Source organism: Pleurodeles waltl, chromosome 5, assembly GCF_031143425.1.
Source record: "Pleurodeles waltl isolate 20211129_DDA chromosome 5, aPleWal1.hap1.20221129, whole genome shotgun sequence".
NCBI classification, from domain to species: Eukaryota; Metazoa; Chordata; class Amphibia; order Caudata; family Salamandridae; genus Pleurodeles; species Pleurodeles waltl.
In genome coordinates, this window is record NC_090444.1 from 718,853,776 (window position 1) to 718,876,439 (window position 22,664).

Sequence of the window (22,664 nt, forward strand, 5' to 3'; positions counted from 1 at the left end):
TCATCAATCTGAGGCAGCATCAAAATGCAATGGGTGTTGCTCTGGCACTCCCACAGCAACTCCCAATGCAAGCCCCTTCATTGCAAAGGGTTCCATGTGAAGGGGCCGTATTTACAAGATGGGGTTGAGCCACACAAAGTGGCTTTAACACCACCTTGCGAATATGGCACAGAGCATTGCGCCACCAAAGCATCACGAAAAGTGACACTCCAGTGGCGATAGGGGCTCATAAATATGCCCTTTGGTGTGCTGTATGTACAGAAAATGTAATGGAATCAATAGTGTTTTGAAAATACTAAGATAAATGTAAAGGCAATTCACCAGATCACCAATGAGCTTTGACCTGAAAGAATAAACATTATAAGCATACTCCAGGAAGATTTGGATTATTTGATTGAGTATCTGGTAACTTTTATTTAACATTGACAGGTAGACAAGACCTATAGTATATAGGTAATAGTGCATAGTAGTATCTGAGTTGGGCACTTTGATCATTGTTTCGAAATGTGACAGCTGTTGGAGTGTCAGGACACCCCACCTTTGCTGCCAACAACATAGTTTTATATATATACTTGATACAGACCCAAAAAACTTTATATGAGATAAAGAGTGCTCAAATAACTGCCTACTGTTAAGTTGTACTGATATGGCGCCAAGTCCTTAGGCCTAGGGTTGTTTTTTTGTGGCCCCAAGGGGTGAGTCTGACCCATATGGATTTGGCATTTTCTCCTTGGTTGCCAAGGGGAAACGGCTTGAGAAAAGTTGGAGAATGTAAGGAGACGTTAATCCATACAGACTCAGGCTACTCTGTGTGTTGGTTAAAGGCTACTCTTCTGGGTGGTCTGGGATGCTAAGCCTATGCAAGTGTGAGTAGTATTCCAAGTGGGATTCAAAACCGAAAGAGCTGTTCAAGTGAGCTATTGCTTTACGAAGGGCATATATAACCACATAGTCTAGGTCTTCACACAGTAACCTGCTTTTCTGTATTGGAGGTGGGGGGCACATACCACTCAATTTGGGTCTACGAAGACCATTGAGTCCAGTCGGTTTTTACCAGCTCTAATTTGTGGGCAGTGGGTTAGCTAGGCCCGGGATTATCAATAGAATTTCAAAACTCCTGCAGCCTGGGGCTGTTATAACATCCCTCGTTTGTATATTATGAGGGATTTAGGCCGCCAGAGATTGAAGCTAGGACAAGTAGTGCTTGGGGGACATAGCTTACTAACATTGGTGAAAAGGGTCTTACGTGGTGGTGGAATAACAAGAGTCGGGTGCGCTGTTGCTCGACCTGCTAACTCTTCCATTTATTTACGCTGGTTTCACACCTGCCTACTGTCAAACTGTAGCTATGCTTTCTCAATCGATGATAGTTGGCTTGGACAGACAAATTAAAAGAAGATATGCAGCGTCTTAATTGATTTTAGATCCTCGAATTAAGAGTTTGTTTGAATCAACAATTCCCACCTGTGGTTGGCCATGTCTGTTTAGGCTCTATTGCATGAACATGCAGGCAATAACATCTGTTAATTACCCTCTGCCTTTAACAAATGTAACTGCAGTTCTTGCCCTGCAAGTAAGGGAAAGAATATTATCAGTATTTCATGATTCAAGAGTTGCCTTCTTATCCGAAGCAATGAAGAAAAGTGGGGATCTAGAACACATATTCATGCTTTTTCTCTCACTGCCGTAGCTGACTAAAAGCTGATGTCGATGCACTTCTACGAAATGTTGGTTCCGCCACTTGCTTCCTTTAGCACAATGGGAAAAAGGAGTTTATTTTTTCTCCGTTTATGTGGTTGATCGGGCCTGCTTCCGCCACCAGCAGGGCAAGATTTCAAGCCAGCGTCTACTAGCAGGCAGTGGGGGCAGCGTTTCATTCAGATGCTGCACTGGCAGAGCCCTTTGCCTGGAATCCACTCCTTTCTTTGTTGAGTTGGCAAAGAAGGGCAATAATTAAAGATGACAAATACAAACGGGTGCAGGGTGAGGGCTCTGAGCACAGTGGTACAAGGCATATCTAGGGGTCAAGGTGCTCGGCCTACAAAAGTAGTTCGTGCAACAAAATAGATTTTCATTGTCCGCCCTGCTCCCAATGTTCGACCCCGGTGCTAATTATGAGATGGAAGTTCCACGAAAAGTTATTTAGGGACCAGACCCCCGCAGGCCTGCAGCATTCACCCATTAAGGCAAATATCATGTGCATGCCTGAGTGAAAAGCTGGCTATGATGGCTCAGATAATTAATGCATCCATTGCAAGAGTCTGTTTGACCTCTTGCTAGTCAGTCACAGAGTCCACTTCGCTGTCCATTCCCTTGAGTTCAACTAAATCGATAATATTGAGCTGGATAACAAACATCTGTCATGGCGCCAAAATACCCGTGGACAGAAGTTTGTTTTACAACTACACATGAAAGAGGGTTTACAATTAAAGGTAACATAGTAATAACACAAATGATTAACAGGTAGTTCAAACAAAGCCGTTTTCCTGGGGAAACTGCACTTTTTCTAATATTTGTCAATGTAGGCCTCGATTTCAAAATGTCTGGTGCTGCCTGCAGCCATCTTTTCAGTATGTAATCTTTTTTTGTCTGTCTCATCCTGTGCACAGACGATTCACACACATGCAACGTTGTAAAAGATGTGTTGAGCCATAATTTTACTTTCACATAAATAAAATGACGTTTCTTTCTTTTTAGTTTTGTAGCACAATGTTTCACTGAGAGTGAATTTTCCTGAGGCCTCACCTATTGGGGCTACGGTCTGATTCTTCACTCGAACTTGTCATTATGTCTTAAGTAATTACATTTTCATTAATAATTTAGGTGTCTGAAATGCCCCTGGGATGGGAACTGAACTGTGTGAATCTGTGGAATAATGTTGAGAATGTAAGGCCGGAAACGATCCGCCTCATTTACGAGGCCTAGCGGCACACTGCGCCGAAGGAGAGTCATTGTTTTAGGCTCAGGTGGCAGCAGTGTGCCAGCCCTATATTTACAAGGTCAAGGCTTTTCCAGGTGGCACAGGTTGGTGCAGCAAGCCACTTGCTGCGCCACCTTGCGCCACGGGTCTGTAAATGAGGCCCTATATCTCTCTCCCTAATGTGACTCTTGAACAATTGTGTTACACAATGGAAGTCATACATTTAATAAATTACAAAAGAAATCCTTTCTTGGGCTCATTCTTGTAGTAGCCAGCACCAATCTGGTCTTTACCTCTGATTTATTACTTTAATTTTTTAACTAGATTTGAACTATACCTCTTGTGTTTAATCATTTCCTGTATTTTAATTTGAGCTTCTTAGATTTCTTGCCTTCTGTAATAATTTTAACTTGAAATAAATCTTCATGGTTTTAATATACTGTATGTCCTGTTTTCATTGTAAAGCCCAATATGCTTTAGGGTTTGCATTATAACATTTTTAAATTAAGCACGGGCACATTCCACACTAAATAAGTGTGTTTAAAAAAGAAGGAAAATTAACAAGGGGCACTATCATTATATAGACGTCAAACATTTAAAACCTTTGGTATGTCTACAAACAGCAGATAGATTTAATTATCATCGAGGCCTTCGTTTCAGCCATATTAAGCAGCTTAATTATTTAGGCTTTTCTTGTCCTTGGCACTTTTATCCAGGATTGTGGTGGGACTTGCTATTCTCTTTTGAGAATGCATGTATTCTACGTAAGACAGGAATCCATCTTTATCCAGGTCGTCCTTCTCCAGAACTTCATCTGTCATATCTGTGCACAAACAAAACATATGTATTAATTGTCAGGCACAATGGACCTTTGAAGAAAACCTAACTTAGAGAACACTTAACAGATAAAATCAGTTTGAGTAAAGGCCAAGGTGATGAATCATCAAATAATAATTTTTTTAAAGGTGCACTGGCAAATTATACCACTCTGACCAAAGAGGAAATTCTAATCCCAAATCCACAAGTTACAAACATTAGTTACAACAATTACTAAAAGGTTAGAAAATGAAAATAAAAACACAGGAAGAAGGGTTTTGTGAGTTGAAAGAAAATTGAGTTGTATTTGTATCTCTTTTATGTCTACCATCACCAGAACAGGACATAGGATCTGAGGACAAGGGATATTAATTTGGAAGAAAAAAGTGACGTGAAATGCAAAACAGGAGTAAAAGTCAGAAGCTAGACACAATGAGGGGGGCTGTAAAAGTGAGAAGGAGGGGTATGAAAGTGGAGAACAAAGACAAGAGGGGAAAAATTGTGGTTTTGACGATTGATACAAAACGGGCACAAACACATTACCTGCATGCTTTTCTGTATGCAGTCTAAGGTAAGATTGGACTAATCTGACTTGTCAGTGAAAACACAATTTTCTTAAGGTCAGGTTAGGCGCTAAAGCTGCTGTTAGTCAACCTTATATAGACTTTTTTTTGCATAAAATGAACACGCGAGTGTGACTTTGTTTGTGAATAAACTATATGCACGTTATATGGTGTTTCATTTGTCATATCAATTCTTCCATTGTCTTCTGCAGTTTTAGGTTAGCTGGTCGGCCATACACAATTTATTTAAACAGAAGGCTATGCTAATGTACTTGTTTAAGAGTCTGTTATGTACATGTTCCTAATTTACACCGTAGATGTTCCCAGCTATGTAGTGGCGGTGTTATTTCGAAGTCCTCTGAATACATTGAACAAATGTAAAATGTTTCCAATGCTTTCTTTTGGTTTGGTTAAAAACTGATGTGAAATTTCTTTAAAATCATACTTTCTGCAAAAAAGGTTCCATTAGTGTGGCTGGAGTCTCTGCATTTTTCAGAATTATACAAGTAGAGGAGATCCTTGGTAAAAAAAGCAGCATTCGAACAACAGGAGTAATGCAAAACACTTGGGGGCAGATTTACTAACAAGTCCAGCAATGCAACAAGTCAACTTGCTGTGCTGCATTGCATGTCAAGTGGAGGGCAGAAATGTGTCATATCTGCTAAGAACATTCCTGCTCTCCCTCGCGCCAATGCAGGCGCCCTTGAACCGTGGTGCAAAGGTGCCTGCGTTACAGCTAGGATTGCTGTAGTGCAGGAAAGGACATCTTCCTGCACAAAAACAGTCCTCTGAGGCTTTTTCCCCTGTCTGTGTGTGCTGCAGAATTCAGCACACGTAGAAAGAGGAAAAAACCAGGAGAAATAAACCTATTTCTCTTTGTTACGCCTCACCTGGGAAGGCATAGCATTCCAACACATTCCCAGGTTTGCTACTTTCAGAAAATCTGGCAATGCGCCAAAATCCAATGGTGGATGCATTCCCTAGGCAGATTAAAGCAAGGCACTGACTAACGCTGTCTTGCGTTACTCCAGATTTACTAAGCCACGCAAGGAGTTAAACAATGGGAAACAGCCCATTTTCGATGGCCGTAGTGAGCCACAATTCACTGTATGCATGTTGTTGCTGTTTTGTTGCTCCCCTGGGGTGGGACTTCATCCCCCACGAAGCTTTGCTGCTGGAGCAGGTGGTGCCAGGACTAACTTTGCGCTATAAAGCGCTTCAAGGCCCCCATAGCGCAGGCGAGTTGTTGCTATTTTGTTGCTCCCCTGGGGTGGGACTTCATTCCTCAAGGAGCTTTGCTGCTGGAGGAGGCAGGCAAGGACTAACTTTGTTCTATAAAATGCTTTAAGGCCCCCGTGATGTGCCGGGGCACCTGCCTGGACGAAGACAAAGACCAGGCCAAGACGAGGCCCGACTGCACCCGTTAAAGCCCAGAGGAGGCTGGACTGGGCCCACTCTCTGTCACCAAATCCCCAAGGGTGAGTTTTTGTGAGCAACTTGTCCATATGTGGCATCCATGACTTAGTTGCCTTTTTCCCCCCTTGTGTTTCCTGTCACGCTGGCTGCCTGGTGCCAAGTTTCCCTGCTTTGAATTTATTTTCGCAAGGAAATGGTGAGGAGGAAAACTCCGGGTGGTACCTCTACAAACTTGCCCTCACCAAAAAAAAACTAAAAATATAAAGAAAATGCTGCAGAGGGCTATGGGGATTATCTCTACCAAGATTGAGTTAACAGAGAGGAGGTTAACACTGGGTTGCCCTTACAAACTGTCTATAAGAGGAACCAGTCAATGAAACCCTAACCAGTCAGCTTTCAGTAATAGGCTGGACTGCTCTGCAATAGGCAATGATCAATCAAGTAATGCTGGTGAGACACAGGTGTCGATATCAACAGATGCATGCCCGAAAATCAGTTCCCAGCCCTTACAAATGATTCAAATTCGCACCTTGCCATAAAAAGCCCAGCTGTGGCTTCAGGCTCTAGTGGTAGCATTGGAGAGGGTGTTTTGAGTCCAGATGTTGCTGCCTCGGGATGGTTTGATCAACTTCCTCTTGGAGTGGAGAATGTTTTGGAAATTCGTTTATGAAAATTTGAAGACCTTTTGCATAATGAACATATATATGTAATTTACTGCCTGGAAGCCATAGAAAAAGGGCTAAGATCTTGTATTGTCTCATCATAAGAAGCCATCCATTCCTCCTCCTGATGCGTTCCACTCACGAATGCGTGCTCATATTCTTGCAAATTACTTTTCTGTTAACGTGGCTAAATTGGACGGTGCCCTGTCTTCAGGTCACCTGAACGCTGGGTTAGCCTTGGTTAGGAAGTCCTCTAATGCGAATTTGACGGTGCCCTGCCTTCAGGTCACCTGAACGCTGGGTTAGCCTTGGTTAGGAAGTCCTCTAATGCGCATGCTGCGGTTAGAGGCCAAACATTGGTGTCCGAGGGGTCCAGGGCTTCTGTTCAGGTGGATGGACCAGGAAGGGCCTTAGGTGGCGTTATCAATCGGGCCCCTAGGAAGAAGCAACTTGTGATTGATCTTTCACCAGCCTCATGCCCTTATGTGACAATTTTAGCTGGGGTCCCACAGTTGCAAAATAATCAGGAGGAGGACCCAAATGATTTGTACAATAAGTGAATCAACTGGTTAGCCCTTCATAAGGATTTTCCTCTTAGTATGGCCAGTGATATTTTACTAACACATCGGGTGGGTTGGGTGGTCTCTGGTCCCAAAGACATTATTGGCAATTGTGTTATCATCGACTTTCAATCCTTCCATTTCCCCCGCAGGGTGTTCCTTGGGGAATCCATGTTGGTACTACTGCCCCTGGGGTATTTTAATAAGTCTGGCTGTAGCAGGGGAAAGGGATCCTTTGGACAAAGACCAGCAAACTAGGTTTGTTGTGCTAAAAATCCATCCCCAAGGCCCTGTGCCAAACAAGCATCTAGTAGTGTTGATTTTCTTCTTCCACTTTCCAACAGGTTCAACATTCTGGACAGGGAGGATTGACTTTCCCCCATGGGGAAGAGTTCTGCCATGTGGGGGCCAGAGTGGGGAATGGTGAAGGAAGGGTGCGGTGTGGGTGGGGGTAGCAGAGTGTAGGAGGCTGGCCTGGCTAATAGTGGGTACCTGATGGTACTTACACCTTGTGCCTGGTCCAGGTATCCCTTATTAGTAGATTAGTGTTCTAGCAGTTTAGGCTGATAGAGGTAGCTATAGCAGAGCAGCTTAGGCTGAACTAGGAGACATGCAAAGCTCCTACTATACCACTTATATCATATAGCACTATATCATAAGAAACACAATACTCAAAGTTACTAAAAATAAAGGTACTTTATTTTAGTGACAATGTGCCAAAAAATATCTCAGAGGATATACTCCCTTAGGAGGTAAGTAAAATATACAAAATATACACACAAACCAAAATCAGGTAAGTAAACTGTTAGAAAAGTAGTGCAAACACTGTAGAGTACAGTAGGATGCAATAGCCCTAGGGGCAACACAAACCATATACTCCAAAAGTGAAATGCGTACCACGAATGGACCCCAGGCCTAGTGTAGTGTGTAGAGGGTCGCTGGGAGTGTAAGAAAACACTAAGGGTGTCCAAGATACCCCACCCCAAGACCCTGAAAAGTAGGAGTCTAGTTACCCTACTACCCCAGAAAGACAGTAAAGACGTGATAGGGGATTCTGCAAAGGCAGCAACTGACTCCAAAGCACTGAAGATGTATTCCTGGACCTGAGGACCTGTAAAGGAAGGGGGAGCAAGTCCAAGAGTCGCGCAAGTGTCCGGGGGGGGGGGGGGGGGCAGGAGCCCACTAAACCCCTGATGAAGGTGCAAAATGGCTGCCTCCGGGTGAAAGAAGCTGAAGATTCTGCAACAACGGAAGATGCCAGGAACTTCTCCTTTGCACAGAAGATGTCCCATGGCGTGCTGGAGGATGCAGAGTTGTTTCCACGCAGAAAGACCGCAAACAAGCCTTGCTAGCTGTAAGAGTCGCGGTTGAAGAAATGGGTGCTGCCCGGGCCCAGGAAGGACCAGGAGGTCGCCCCTTGGAGGAGGAGACAGAGGTGGCACTCACCAGCACAGAGAGCCCATGCAGAAGCAGGCAGTACCCACAGAAGCACTTGAACAGGCGTTCAAGAAATCTGAGCATGGCGGTCGTCTCAACACTACAAAAGAGGGCCCCACAAAGCTGGTGGTCAACTCAGCAAGTTGAGCAATGCAAGGCGGAATGCTGGGGACCTGGGCTATGCTGTGCATGAAGGATTCCTTGCAAAAGTGCACAGAAGCCCTAGCAGCTGCAGTTCACGCACTACACAGGATTACTGTCTGGCGTGGAGAGGCAAGGACTTACCTCCACCAAATTTGGACAGAAGGTCCACTGGACTGTCGGGGTCACTTGGATCCAGCTCCTGTGTTCCAGGGGCCGCGCTCGTCAAGATGAGAGGGGACCCAGAGGACCGGTGATGCAGACGTTTGGTGCCTGCATTAGCAGGGGGAAGATTCAGTTGACCCTCTGGAGATTTCTTCTTGGCTTCCAGTGCAGGGTGAAGGCAGACAGCCCTCAGAGCATGCACCACCAGGAAACATTTGAGAAAGCCAGCAGGATTAGGCGCTACAATGTTGCTGGTAGTCATCTTGCTTCTTTGTTGAGGTTTTGCAGGCATCCTGGAGCAGTCAGTGGTCAATCCTTGGCAGACGTCGAAGAGGGAGATGCAGAGAAACTCTGGTGACCTCTTGTAATAGGTAAGAACCTATCAGAAGAAGTCTCTGACGTCACCTGCTGGCACTGGCCACTCAGAAGCCTCCACTGTGCACTCACATCTCTGCATTCAAGATGGCAGAGGTCTGGGACACACTGGAGGAGCTCTCGGCACCACCCCTGGGCTGGTGATGGACAGGGGAGTGGTCACCCCTTTCCTTTGTCCAGTTTCGTGCCAGAGCAGAGGCTGGGGGATCCCTGAACCAGTGTAGACTGCTTTATGCAAGGAGGGCACCGTCTGTGCCCTTCAAAGCATTCCCGAGGCCAGGAGAGGCTACTCCTCTCAGGCCCTTAACACCTATTTCCAAAGGGAGAGGGTGTAATGCCCTTTCTCAGAGGACATCCTTTGTTCTACCTTCCTGGGACTGGACTGCCCAGGCCCCAGGAGGGCAGAAACCTGTATGAGGGTTGGCAGCAGCGGTAGCTGCAGTGAAAACCCCAGAGAGCTAGTTTGGTAGTACCCTCGGTCCATGCTGGAGCCCCGGGGATGCATGGGATTGGCACCCCAATACCATATTTGGTATGGGGGGGACAATTCCATGATCTTAGACATGTTACATGGCCATATTCGGAGTTACCATTGTGAAGCTACATATAGGTATTGACCTATATGTAGTGCATGCGTGTATTGGTGTTCCCGCACTCTCAAAGTCTGGGGAAATTGCCCTGAACAATGTGGGGGTACCTTGGCTAGTGCCAGGGTGCCCTCACACTTAGTAACTTTGCACCTAACCTTCACCAAGTGAGGGTTAGACATATAGGTGACTTATAAGTTACTTATGTGCAGTGTAAAATGGCTGTGAAATAACGCGGATGTTATTTCACTCAGGCTGCAGTGGCAGTCCTGTGTAAGAATTGTCTGAGCTCCCTATGGGTGGCAAAAGAAATGCTGCAGCCCATAGGGATATCCTGGAACCCCAATACCCTGGGTACCTAGGTACCATATACTATGGAATTATAAGGGTGTTCCAGTGTGCCAATCAGAATTGGTGAAAATGGTCACTAGCCTGCAGTGACAATTTAAAAGACAGAGAGAGCATAAGTACTGAGGGTCTGATTAGCAGAGCCTCAGTGACACAGTTAGGCCACAAACTATGAACACCTGGGTCCTGGCTAGCAGGGTCCCAGTGAGACAGGCAAAAATAAACTGACACACAAGTAAAAAATGGGGGTACCATGCCAGGCAAGATGGTACTTTCCTACACAGAGGTAGAGCAAAATCCAGTAGGGATTAAGACATGATCACTCCTTTTAAGGGGGCTAGGGCTTTGGGCTCTATTGGAATGGTGTCCCAGAGCACTGAGGTGGCTAATGGGTGTGTAGGGATTGTTAGGCCCGATCTTCTTGTGCAGGCAGGATATCCATTTGAAGAGTTTGCTGTCTGCGGTTTCCGCACCACTTATATTGAGTTTTCCTAACCCACTGGTGTTGACTATGGGTGAAGGTTCTTGGACACAGGCTCCCAGATCGGTGTTTGTGTTGTGCCATATTGCAGGGTTAGCAGCATAATGTACTATTCCCAAATGGACCAGGTTTGTTGACCTGTATGATATATGCTTATTTCAGGAAACCTGGGCAGTTCAACCTCTGCACGTTTAGGGTTTGCAAAATTTTAGCCTGTGGGAGGGGTCACCATTGGGAGGGGTAACCATTTGGGTTCACACAAGCCTTCCTTGTAAGGCAAGGGCACTATTGATACCCTCCCAGGATAACCTGTGTGTTTGTTTGAGAACTGTGTCCCATGTGATATACCTGTATAATGTGTATCTAATGCCTGGTGGAACTAACAAAGAATCCTCTGCTATGGAAGTCTTAAATTCTCATATGTCGGATGCACCAGGGGGTGTTCTGAAGATTGTGTGTGTGGACTTTGATAGTCAGTATGAACCTTTAGATGAAAGTGCAGTCCCACTGACTTCAGAACTTGACAATGTTTGATCCACACCACTGTTGACAATGGCACCAATCAAGAGATGGTCTTGCTTGGCCTTGCAAATCAACACTTTTACAATGAAGCATGGCCTGCGAGCATGCAATGGGAGAAAGAGGTTTGACAAGGAAGGAAGGCATACTTTTAACCGAGCCTCCCCAGCACCAGTTTGATTGATTATATTTTAGTGGATCTTAGGATTTGGCTGCTATTGATTGATGTGGTCATAATCTCACACCAGGATAGCGATCACAATGCTTTGAGTCTCAAACTGGACCTCCAGATCCTGGGTAGGGAGAGGATAGTGCAAGTTCCGCTTTAGCTTCTAATCTGCATCTAACTAGTAATAAGCGCAGGGTGAAATGGCCCACTTTGCTTTGCTACCCAGAAATGCTAGGGGGTATTTATGCTAAGGTCACTCCTAGTTTAGATGCCTACCTAAGAGGGAGAGGGGGACTTTTGCCAGCAGGTTTGTGGAGAGGGGATTTGCTCAATTCACAATAATTTGTTTAGTGGATTAAAGGATGTTTTTTATGTGTCCGGTCGCAGATCCATATGTAGGAGGGCTCCCTAATCATGGTACAATAGAGCCTGTAGGGATGTGAAGTCCGCTTTAATTTCCGCAATCAAAGCACAGGACAGGGGTGAAATCAAGGTCTATAGGGTATTGTATAAACAAATCTACTTTAGGTGCTAAAAAAGAATGGGAAGTGGCACAGTGGGAGATCGTGCTTATTGCCACTAGAGATGGAGACACGTGGGTTTTGGGACTTGGTTTTAACAGGCTGTAGAGAAGGTCTCATTCAATTGGGGAATAATGTCCTGGCAGCAGATTAGGTTGCCCACTTTTCTTCACTGTAGACAGTTGGGGGAGAGATTTGAGGGTGGGGGGTACTTCCCCCTTCTCCAAATCTCATCCTCTTGGATGATAACTTGATGGTAGGGGGTCTGGCACTTGTAACTACCCTATAATTAAAGACAAAGTAAGAGCAGCATCACTAAATTAAGACCTAATAAGCAACCAGGCAGGATAAAGTAATCGAGGATCTCTATTTGAGTGAGCAGGATGTTTGGGCACCATACTTTTTGGTTATATTTATTAATATTCTAGTTGGTGCACCGATTCCTACATCATGGGCAGGGGCAGAGATTACCCCCTTTAATAAAAAGGGCTTTCCTAATGATCAGCAGAACTATGGACCAATCAGTTTAATTGATTGTTCCAAAAAACGATTTAGTTCTATTTTACTTGATCAATTGCAGACGTGGATGGAGGACAATGTCATCCTGACTGATCTCCAAGCGGGTTTCAGGGACGATGTCAGTACAATTGATAAGGTTTTTATGACTGCAGTTAATTTACTGGAAAACAGTGGTTTTGTGACGTGGTCATTTATACATTGCCCTCGTTGATTTATGGCCTGCGTTTGACTTGGTCCCTCATCCTAAGCTTTGGCAGAAGTAGGCCAAAATGGGAGTTCCTCCTGACCTGCAGACTGCTATAAATAGGCTACACAATAATAATTATGCCCAAGTGCGGTATGGACCATGTGGGGGTGTTGACTGATCCCTTCCTGGTGGAAATCACCGATGGGGTTACAAAGAATTTTGGATCATTTTGAGAGTTTTTGTGCACAGAGAGGTTTAGAAATTAGTATTGAGAAGACAACATTTATGATACTTGTTAGAAATGGGGTTTTTGGTTGGCAGTCATGTTACCCTCTGTCCAAGCAAGAACCCTCACTCTAGTCAGGGTAAGTCACAAACAATCCAAAATTATCCTGTGCCCACCCTCTGTTAGCTTGGCACGAGCAGTCAGGCTTAACTTAGAAGGCAATGTGTAAAGTACTTGTGCAATAAATCATACAATAACATAATATAGCACCACAAAAATACACCACAGTGTTTAGAAAAATATGTAATATTTATCTGGGTATTTGCAGGTCAAAACGATCAAAGATGCAATATGAATTTGTAAAGATATCACTAAAAAGTGATATGAAGTGTCTCAAGTCTTTAAAAAGCAAACAAAGTCTCTTTCAAGCAGAAAGTACCTGGTTTAGAGTGGAAAATCTCCACAAAGGGCCGCAGAAGAAGAGATACGTGGAAAAATGGTGTGTGCGTCGATTTCTCCCCAGCACACACGGACTTGTGTCATTATTTTTATGCGGGGAAGTCGTGCGTCGTTTTCTGGCGCGCAGACAGTCTCTTTCTGTGGGTCACGGGATTACCAGATGTCCCGGGGTCTGTGCGTGGATTCTTCGGCTTGTTTTCCGGCTGCACGTTGTTCCGCGAGGCTGTGCATTGAAGTTTCGTTCTCACGGCAGGCGTCGCGTTGATTTCCCCTCTGGAAGTTGGGTGGCATTGTCCTTGCGTGGCTGTGCGTCGAAGTTCTGGTCGTCCCGAAGGCGTTGCGTCGATCAGCGTCGGTGTGCGGCGATTTTCTCACCGCGGAGCAAGCTGTGCGTCAAAATTTCTGGCGCACGAAGAGTCCAAATGAAAAAGAGAAGTCTTTTTGGTCCGGAGACTTCAGGGAACAGGAGGCAAGCTCTATCCAAGCCCTTGGAGAGCACTTTTGCAGCCAGACAAGAGTTCAGCAAGGCAGCAGGGCAACAGCAAGGAAGCAGTCCTTTGTAGAAAGCAGTCTGGTGAGTCCTTTAGGCAGCCAGGCAGTTCTTCTTGGCAGGATGCAGGTTCTGGTTTCTTCTCCAGCAAGTGTCTGAGGTAGGGCAGAGGCCCTGTTTTATACCCAAATGTGCCATTGAAGTGGGGGAGACTTCAAAGAGTGGCTAAGAAGTGCTCCAGGTCCCCTTTCAGTTCAATCCTGTCTGTCAGGGTCCCAGTAGGGGGTGTGGCAGTCCTTTGTGTGAGAGCAGGCCCTCCACCCTCCCAGCCCAGGAAGACCCATTCAAAATGCAGATGTATGCAAGTGAGGCTGAGTACCCTATGTTTGGGGTGTGTCTGAGTGAATGCACAAGGAGCTGTCAACTAAACCTAGCCAGACGTGGATTGTAAGGCACAGAAAAATTTAAGTGCAAAGAAATGCTCACTTTCTAAAAGTGGCATTTCTAGAATAGTAATATTAAATCCGACTTCACCAGTCAGCAGGATTTTGTATTACCATTTTGGCCATGTGACCTTCCTGCTCCTCTCAGATCAGCAGCTGCCACTTCAACAATGTATGAGGGCAGCCCCAATGTTAGCCTATGAAGGGAGCAGGCCTCACAGTAGAGCAGAAACAAATTTAGAATTTTACACTACGAGGACATATAAATTACACAGGTACATGTCCTGCCTTTTACCCACACAGCACCCTGCTCTAGGGGTTACCTAGGGCACACATTAGGGGTGACTTATATGTAGGAAAAGGGGTGTTTTAGGCTTGGCAAGTACTTTTAAATGCCAAGTCGAAGTGTCAGTGAAACTGCACACACAGGCCTTGCAATGGCAGGCCTGAGACAAGGTTAAGGGGCTACTGAAGTGGGTGGCACAACCAGTGCTGCTGGCCCACTAGTAGCATTTGATCTACAGGCCCTAGGCACATACAGTGCACATTACTAGGGACTTATGGGTAAATTAAATAGTCCAATTGGGTATGATCCAAGGCTACCATGTTTAAAGGGAGAGAGCATATGCACTTTAGCACTGGTTAGCAGTGGTAAAGTGTGCAGAGTCTAAAAACCAGCTAAAATTAGGTCAGAAAAAGAGAAGGAGGAAGGCGAAAAGTCTGGGGATAACCCTGCAGAAGGGCCATTTCCAACAATACTTAACCAGGGTCATGTTTCCAGACCAAACCCTACGCTTGCAGGGATTTATCTGGATTGGGTCTATTTGTTTGATTATTTGGATTTGATCCTGACTGGGAATTTACACTTGAATGTGCATATAGAAAAACGGAGACTGAAATTGGTGCACTGTGCAGGGCCAATTCTGGAAACACATTGTGCTTCTTCTTTTCGCCCAGTTTGCCCCCCCTTAACAAATTTATAGATGGCAGGTCTTGGGAAGCGCCCTTCATGGGGCCGAACTTTGGGGGTATCAGGATGTGAGTAAATTATTGGTTGCTGAGAACTGCTTTTTACATCAGTTAGTGGGCCTTCCTACTAGTACTCCATTGCTCCCTCTTAGGTTTGATCTAGGCTTACAGCCTATCAAAGAGGTAGCAGGGGTTAGGCCCTTTTTCTACTGGTGAAGACTTTGGTCCACTTTTGCGTTGTATTGCTATTGTGAAGGTCTAAAAGAGGTCTTAGGCCTTCCAGGGTCAAACCAGTTGCCCTGGCTTAGATATAATAAAGACATCCTCACAAAAATAGGCTGCAGGGACTTGTTGCTGACCCCTGAGTCCCCTCCTTTTATTGGGAAAGCTCTCTTAAAGAAGACATATTGGGAGTATATTATGGGGCAGGTCCTTGCACACTCCTCAGGTTGTGTGTTGACCCATTCCTTTTTACAGTTTAATTACATGTTTTGTCTGAAACCATCTCTGGATGAGATCCACCCACCACTTGCAGGGAAATTGGACCTGCAGTTTAGGTAGAGCATGTTACCCATTGCAGCTTTTACAGGTAACTGGATGCACAAGAAGGATTTTCCATCCTTTTCTTGTGTTTTGTGCGGGGTGGCTAAGGAGACGGAAGAGCATATTTTATTCTTCTGTCAGGCATATGTTAAGAGCAGCAAGAAGTGGATTGTTACTGTGTGCCGTTTATTAGGGGTAAGAGATCATGAGACTGCTCTAAGGATTCTAAAAACTGATGCTAAGCCTTGCCTGGCTTTTGCTGTCTCCCGTTTCTTGTTGGCGACGTGGAAAATTAGGCAGTGTGCATTTTCTTAGTTGCTGTATCTTATTATGTATTTCAGTTGTGGGAATGTCCTCCTTGGGTTATACGAGATAAGGGAGATGTTTTGGTGCAAACGTGTGCTTTTTTTAAGCATACTGTAGCACACAACAAATTGTCTGATGTAGTCTCCTGAATAAATGTATCTTCTGGACTAGGTATAATTTTAGATAGTAGGGCTTTCTCTCTTTTGTAGTGTCAAAGTCAATTGTAAAATTGACTTGCCTAATGCTTATGTTCGATGGCATGTGTAGCTGCAGATACACATGTTGTGCATAGCCCGCCATCTGGTGTTGGGTCGGAGTGTTACAAGTTGTTTTTCTTCGAAGAAGTCTTTCGAGTCACGAGACCGAGGGACTCCTCCTCTTTTGCTTCCATTGCGCATGGGCGTCGACTCCATCTTCGATTGTTTTCTTTCCGCCATCGGGTTCGGACGTGTTCCTTTTCGCTCCGGGTTTCGGAACGGAAAGATAGTTAAAACTTCGGAAAATTACGTCGGTATTGTTGCGTTCGGGATCGGGTTAGATAAAATCGACACCGAATCGAATCGTGAAGAGCTCCGGTAGCCCTTTGGGGTAATTTCGATCCCCCGTCGGGGCCTGGTCGTCCCGACCGCGTGTAACATCGAGGCTGATGGAACGGACCCCGTTACGATTCTGTCCTAAATGCCACAACAAATACCCATATACAGACCAACATTTGGTCTGTAACCTGTGCCTGTCGCCCGAGCACAAGGAAGAAACTTGTGAGGCCTGTTGTGCGTTTCGATCCCGAAAAACGCTCCGTGACCGGCGAGCCAGAAGATTACAGATGGCGTCCACGCCGACAGGACACCGAGAGTTCGAGGAACAAGGAGAAGAAGAGGAAGCCTTCTCTATCCATGAATCGGACTCGGAGGAATTAGACGTCCAAGAAACAGTGAGTAAGACGTCGAAGCCAGCACACAAGAAAACAGACAAGGCCCAGGGGACGCCACTGCCAACAGGCCATGGCTCAACCCATAAAGTCGGTGACCGCCCATCGGCACCGAAAAAGGCCGAACTAGTGCTGAGGTCGTCCGACTCGGGTCGAGACACAGGCACGCAGCAATCTCGGGACCGAGAAAGTGCTGCCGAAAAAGATCGACACCGAGACAGCGGAGCCGAAGCTGCTCGACGCAGAGACAGCGGCACCGAGGAAGATCGACGCCGAGAAATTTCGACTCCAAAAAAGAGAAAAGTCGCCTCGGAGCCGAAAACGAGTAAGGACATAGTTTCGGTGCCGAAACGACCGGCAACCAAGCCAACTACCAGCTCATATTCAGAGGAGCAATCACTGTCCTCTCAAATGCGCAAACATAGATTTGAGGAAGAGTTACAGACCACTGAAGTAGACCACACTCAAAAGCGGATCTTCATACAGAGTGGAACAGGGAAGATCAGCACCCTTCCCCCTATTAGGAGAAAAAGGAGACTTGAGTTCCAAACACAGGAACAAGCACCACAAACAAAAGTGGTGAAGAAGGTAACTCCGCCACCCTCTCCTCCACCTCTAACTCACATATCACCGGCACAGACTCCGTCACACTCACCGGCTCACACCACCATGAGCCAAGATGACCAGGACGCTTGGGACCTATACGACGCCCCATTGTCAGACAACAGTCCGGAGGGGTATCCTACCAAGCCCTCACCACCAGAGGACAGCACAGCGTATACACAGGTGGTAGCTAGGGCAGCAGAGTTCCATAACGTGTCGCTACACTCGGAACCTGTCGAGGATGACTTCCTTTTCAACACCCTCTCCTCCACCCATAGCACCTACCAGAGCCTGCCTATGCTCCCAGGAATGCTAAGGCACGCAAAGCAAATCTTCAAAGAGCCTGTCAAGAGTAGAGCAATAACACCAAGGGTGGAAAAAAAATATAAAGCACCGCCCACGGACCCTGCTTTCATCACCTCACAACTGCCACCAGATTCAGTTGTAGTAGGGGCAGCTCGCAAGAGAGCCAACTCTCACACATCAGGCGATGCACCACCTCCGGATAAAGAAAGCCGCAAGTTCGACGCAGCCGGAAAAAGGGTCGCAGTACAAGCTGCAAACCAGTGGCGCATCGCTAACTCTCAAGCGCTCCTAGCGCGATATGACAGAGCCCATTGGGACGAGATGCAGCACCTCATCGAGCATCTACCCAAAGATTTACAAAAAAGGGCGAAACAAGTGGTTGAGGAGGGACAAAACATCTCCAATAACCAAATACGCTCCTCTATGGATGCAGCGGACACAGCTGCAAGAACAATTAACACAGCAGTAACCATAAGAAGGCACGCGTGGTTACGAACATCTGGCTTTAAACCGGAGATACAGCAAGCGGTGCTCAATATGCCATTCAATGAGCAACAATTGTTCGGACCTGAAGTGGACACGGCAATTGAGAAGCTAAAAAAGGACACTGACACAGCCAAGGCCATGGGCGCACTCTATTCCCCGCAGGGCAGAGGCACTTTCGGCACCTTCCGCAAAACAACCTTCAGAGGGGGGTTTCGGGGTCAGGCCACACAAGCCAGTACCTCACATTCAACACCGTCTACCTACCAGGGACAGTACCAAAGGGGAGGCTTTCGGGGCCAGTACAGAGGAGGACAATTCCCTAGAAACAGGGGAAAATTTAAAAGCCCAAAAACACCTGCAACCAAACAGTGACTCACAGGCCACTCATCCCCTCCACACAACACCAGTGGGGGGAAGAATAAGTCAGTATTGCCAATCTTGGGAGGAAATAACAACAGATACTTGGGTCTTAGCAATTATCCAACATGGTTATTGCATAGAATTTCTCCAAATCCCTCCAAATATACCACCAAAAACACAGAATATATCAAAACAGCATTCAGACCTTCTGGAAATAGAAGTTCAAGCATTACTGCAAAAGAACGCAATAGAACTGGTACCATGTACACAAATAAACACAGGAGTTTACTCACTGTACTTTCTAATACCAAAAAAGGACAAAACACTGAGACCAATCCTAGATCTCAGAACACTAAACACCTACATCAAATCAGAACACTTTCACATGGTCACGCTACAAGAAGTGTTACCATTGCTAAAGCAACAAGACTACATGACAACCTTAGATCTCAAAGACGCGTATTTCCACATACCGATACATCCCTCGCACAGGAAATACCTAAGGTTCGTATTCAAAGGAATACATTACCAATTCAAAGTATTGCCGTTCGGTATAACAACCGCACCAAGAGTCTTTACAAAATGCCTAGCAGTAGTAGCTGCACACATCAGAAGGCAGCAAATACACGTATTCCCGTATCTAGACGATTGGCTAATCAAGACCAACTCACTGACAAAGTGTTCACACCACACAGATCATGTCATACAAACCCTCTACAAACTCGGTTTCTCCGTCAACTATGCAAAATCACACATTCTACCGTGCAAAGTACAGCAATACCTGGGAGCGACAATAGACACAACAAGGGGAATAGCCACTCCAAGTCCACAAAGGGTTCAAAATTTCCTAAAAGTTATACAAACTATGTATCCAACACAAAAAATACAAGCAAAGATGGTATTACAACTCCTAGGCATGATGTCCATTGTCCCGAACACAAGACTGCACATGAGGCCCTTACAACAGTGCCTAGCATCACAATGGTCACAAGCACAGGGTCACCTTCTAGATCTGGTGTTGATAGACCGCCAAACATACATCTCGCTTCTATGGTGGAACAGTATAAATTTAAACAAGGGGCGGCCTTTCCAAGACCCAGTGCCACAATACGTAATAACAACAGATGCTTCCATGACAGGGTGGGGAGCACACCTCAATCAACACAGCATCCAAGGACAATGGGACGTACATCAAACAAAGCTGCATATAAATCACCTCGAACTGCTAGCAGTTTTCCTAGCGTTAAAAGCATTCCAACCCATCATAACCCACAAGTACATTCTTGTCAAAACAGACAACATGACAACAATGTATTATCTAAACAAACAGGGGGGGACACACTCAACACAGCTGTGCCTCCTGGCACAAAGAATATGGCAATGGGCAATTCACAACCACATTCGCCTAATAGCACAGTTTATTCCAGGGATCCAGAATCAACTTGCAGACAATCTCTCTCGAGATCACCAACAGGTCCACGAATGGGAAATTCACCCCCAAATTCTAAACACTTACTTCAAAATTTGAGGAACACCTCAAATAGACTTATTTGCAACAAAGGAGAACGCAAAATGCCAAAACTTCGCATCCAGGTACCCACACAGGCAGTCTCAAGGCAATGCCCTATGGATGAACTGGTCAGGGATATTTGCATACGCTTTTCCCCCTCTCCCTCTCCTTCCATATCTAGTAAACAAATTGAGTCAAAACAAACTCAAACTCATACTAATAGCACCAACATGGGCAAGACAACCCTGGTACACAACACTACTAGACCTGTCAGTAGTACCCCACGTCAAGTTACCCAACAGGCCAGATCTGTTAACACAACACAAACAACAGATCAGGCATCCAAACCCAGCATCGCTGAATCTAGCAATCTGGCTCCTGAAATCCTAGAATTCGGACATTTAAACCTCACACAAGAATGTATGGAAGTCATAAAGCAAGCTAGAAGACCATCCACTAGACACTGCTATGCAAGCAAATGGAAAAGGTTTGTTTGCTACTGCCATAATAATCAAGTTCAACCATTACACGCATCTCCAAAGGATGTAGTGGGTTACTTACTACACTTACAAAAATCGAATCTGGCCTTCTCTTCCATTAAGATACACCTCGCAGCAATATCTGCATACCTGCAGATTACCCATTCAACTTCACTATTTAGGATACCTGTCATTAAAGCGTTTATGGAAGGCCTGAAAAGAATTATACCACCAAGGACAGCACGTGTTCCTTCATGGAACCTCAACATCGTCTTAACAAGACTCATGGGGCCACCTTTTGAACCCATGCATTCCTGCGAAATACAATTCTTAACCTGGAAAGTTGCATTTCTCATTGCCATCACATCTTCAAGAAGAGTAAGTGAAATTCAGGCGTTTACAATACAAGAACCTTTTATCCAAATACACAAAAATAAGGTAGTCCTAAGAACCAATCCTAAATTTCTACCAAAGGTTATTTCACCGTTCCACTTAAGTCAAACGGTAGAACTACCAGTGTTCTTCCCACAGCCAGACTCGGTAGCTGAAAGGGCACTACATACATTAGACATCAGAAGAGCACTAATGTACTACATTGACAGAACAAAAGAAATCAGAAAAACAAAACAACTGTTTATTGCATTTCAAAAACCTCATACAGGAAACCCAATATCAAAACAGGGTATAGCCAGATGGATAGTTAAGTGCATCCAAATCTGCTACCTTAAAGCAAAAAGGGAGCTGCCCATTACACCAAGGGCACACTCAACCAGAAAGAAAGGCGCTAGCATGGCCTTCCTAGGGAATATTCCAATGCACGAGATATGTAAGGCAGCCACATGGTCTACGCCTCACACATTTACTAAGCACTACTGTGTAGACGTGCTATCCGCACAACAAGCCACAGTAGGTCAAGCCGTACTAAGAACTTTATTTCAGACTACTTCCACTCCTTCAGGCTGAGCCACCGCTTTTGGGGAGATAACTGCTTACTAGTCTATGCACAACATGTGTATCTGCAGCTACACATGCCATCGAACTGAAAATGTCACTTACCCAGTGTACATCTGTTTGTGGCATTAGTCGCTGCAGATTCACATGTGCCCACCCACCTCCCCGGGAGCCTGTAGCCGTTTGGAAGTTATCTTCAACTTTGTACATTTGTTAATATATTACTTAAACCTTAATTGGTACATACTTATTCACTCCATTGCATGGGCACTATTACTAACACACACAACTCCTACCTCACCCTCTGCGGGGAAAACAATCGAAGATGGAGTCGACGCCCATGCGCAATGGAAGCAAAAGAGGAGGAGTCCCTCGGTCTCGTGACTCGAAAGACTTCTTCGAAGAAAAACAACTTGTAACACTCCGACCCAACACCAGATGGCGGGCTATGCACAACATGTGAATCTGCAGCGACTAATGCCACGAACAGATGTACACTGGGTAAGTGACATTTTCATTATTTGTCTAATGTACTTTTATAGTTGTTGTGACAGGTCAATACATTTTATATTGGGATTATTCTATGTAAGGTGTTATTTGTATCTTTAGAGAGAATTAAATAAGCCTGTAGTAATTTCTGGGTTTTATCTATTGAATTGCCCTGTTGTCCTTGGCAGATATGCAAATTTTACGAGATTCTCCTCTTTTTTTTATTTTTTTTAAGTTGTATGTATTTTTATGTGTTGCTTTATTTATGTTGTGTTTTTATGATCTTGTTGATCGAAATAAAGTTTTATGATAATGATGACGATATGTATGTAAAGGGTTACATGCTCTGTATGGCTAGTGTTTCTTTTTCGTGGATCGGAGGTTCATTGGACATCCCCTCCGAAGGAAAGATATCATTATCACTTACAAAATATGTATGTCAGAACCCTTTCAGAGGGCCGCGGGGCACTGGGCCCCACCATAGTGGTTGAGGTCTTTTACTCCTGATGTCCCGGGGTCTGACCTACTATGGATCCTACGCAACTGGGCTAAGTACCCCTTCTGCACTTGACACTCAGTGGTAGCTGTGAATGAGCAGTCAAAGGCTCCCTCTTGGGGGAAGTGTAGATGGAGATAAGTGAACATGACTCATAACAAAGTGTACAGTTTAAGAACAATAAATCAGTGTCCAGCCCAATACGCACTTTTATAAGAAAGATGCATATTTGTT

General features: G+C 45.2%; 1 protein-coding gene across 2 annotated transcripts in view; it reads right to left on the minus strand.

Annotated features, from left to right (window-relative positions):
* Positions 1-389: 389 nt before the first annotated feature.
* LOC138295982 (multiple coagulation factor deficiency protein 2 homolog) overlaps positions 390-22,664 on the minus strand; it is an 81,484-nt gene continuing 59,209 nt past the window's right edge. For both annotated transcript variants that reach the window (XM_069234673.1, XM_069234672.1), the window contains one exon: positions 390-3,743. In XM_069234673.1, coding sequence (XP_069090774.1) covers positions 3,595-3,743 — 149 coding nt within the window. In that variant the 3' untranslated portion in view covers positions 390-3,594. The remainder of the gene's footprint in view (positions 3,744-22,664) is intronic.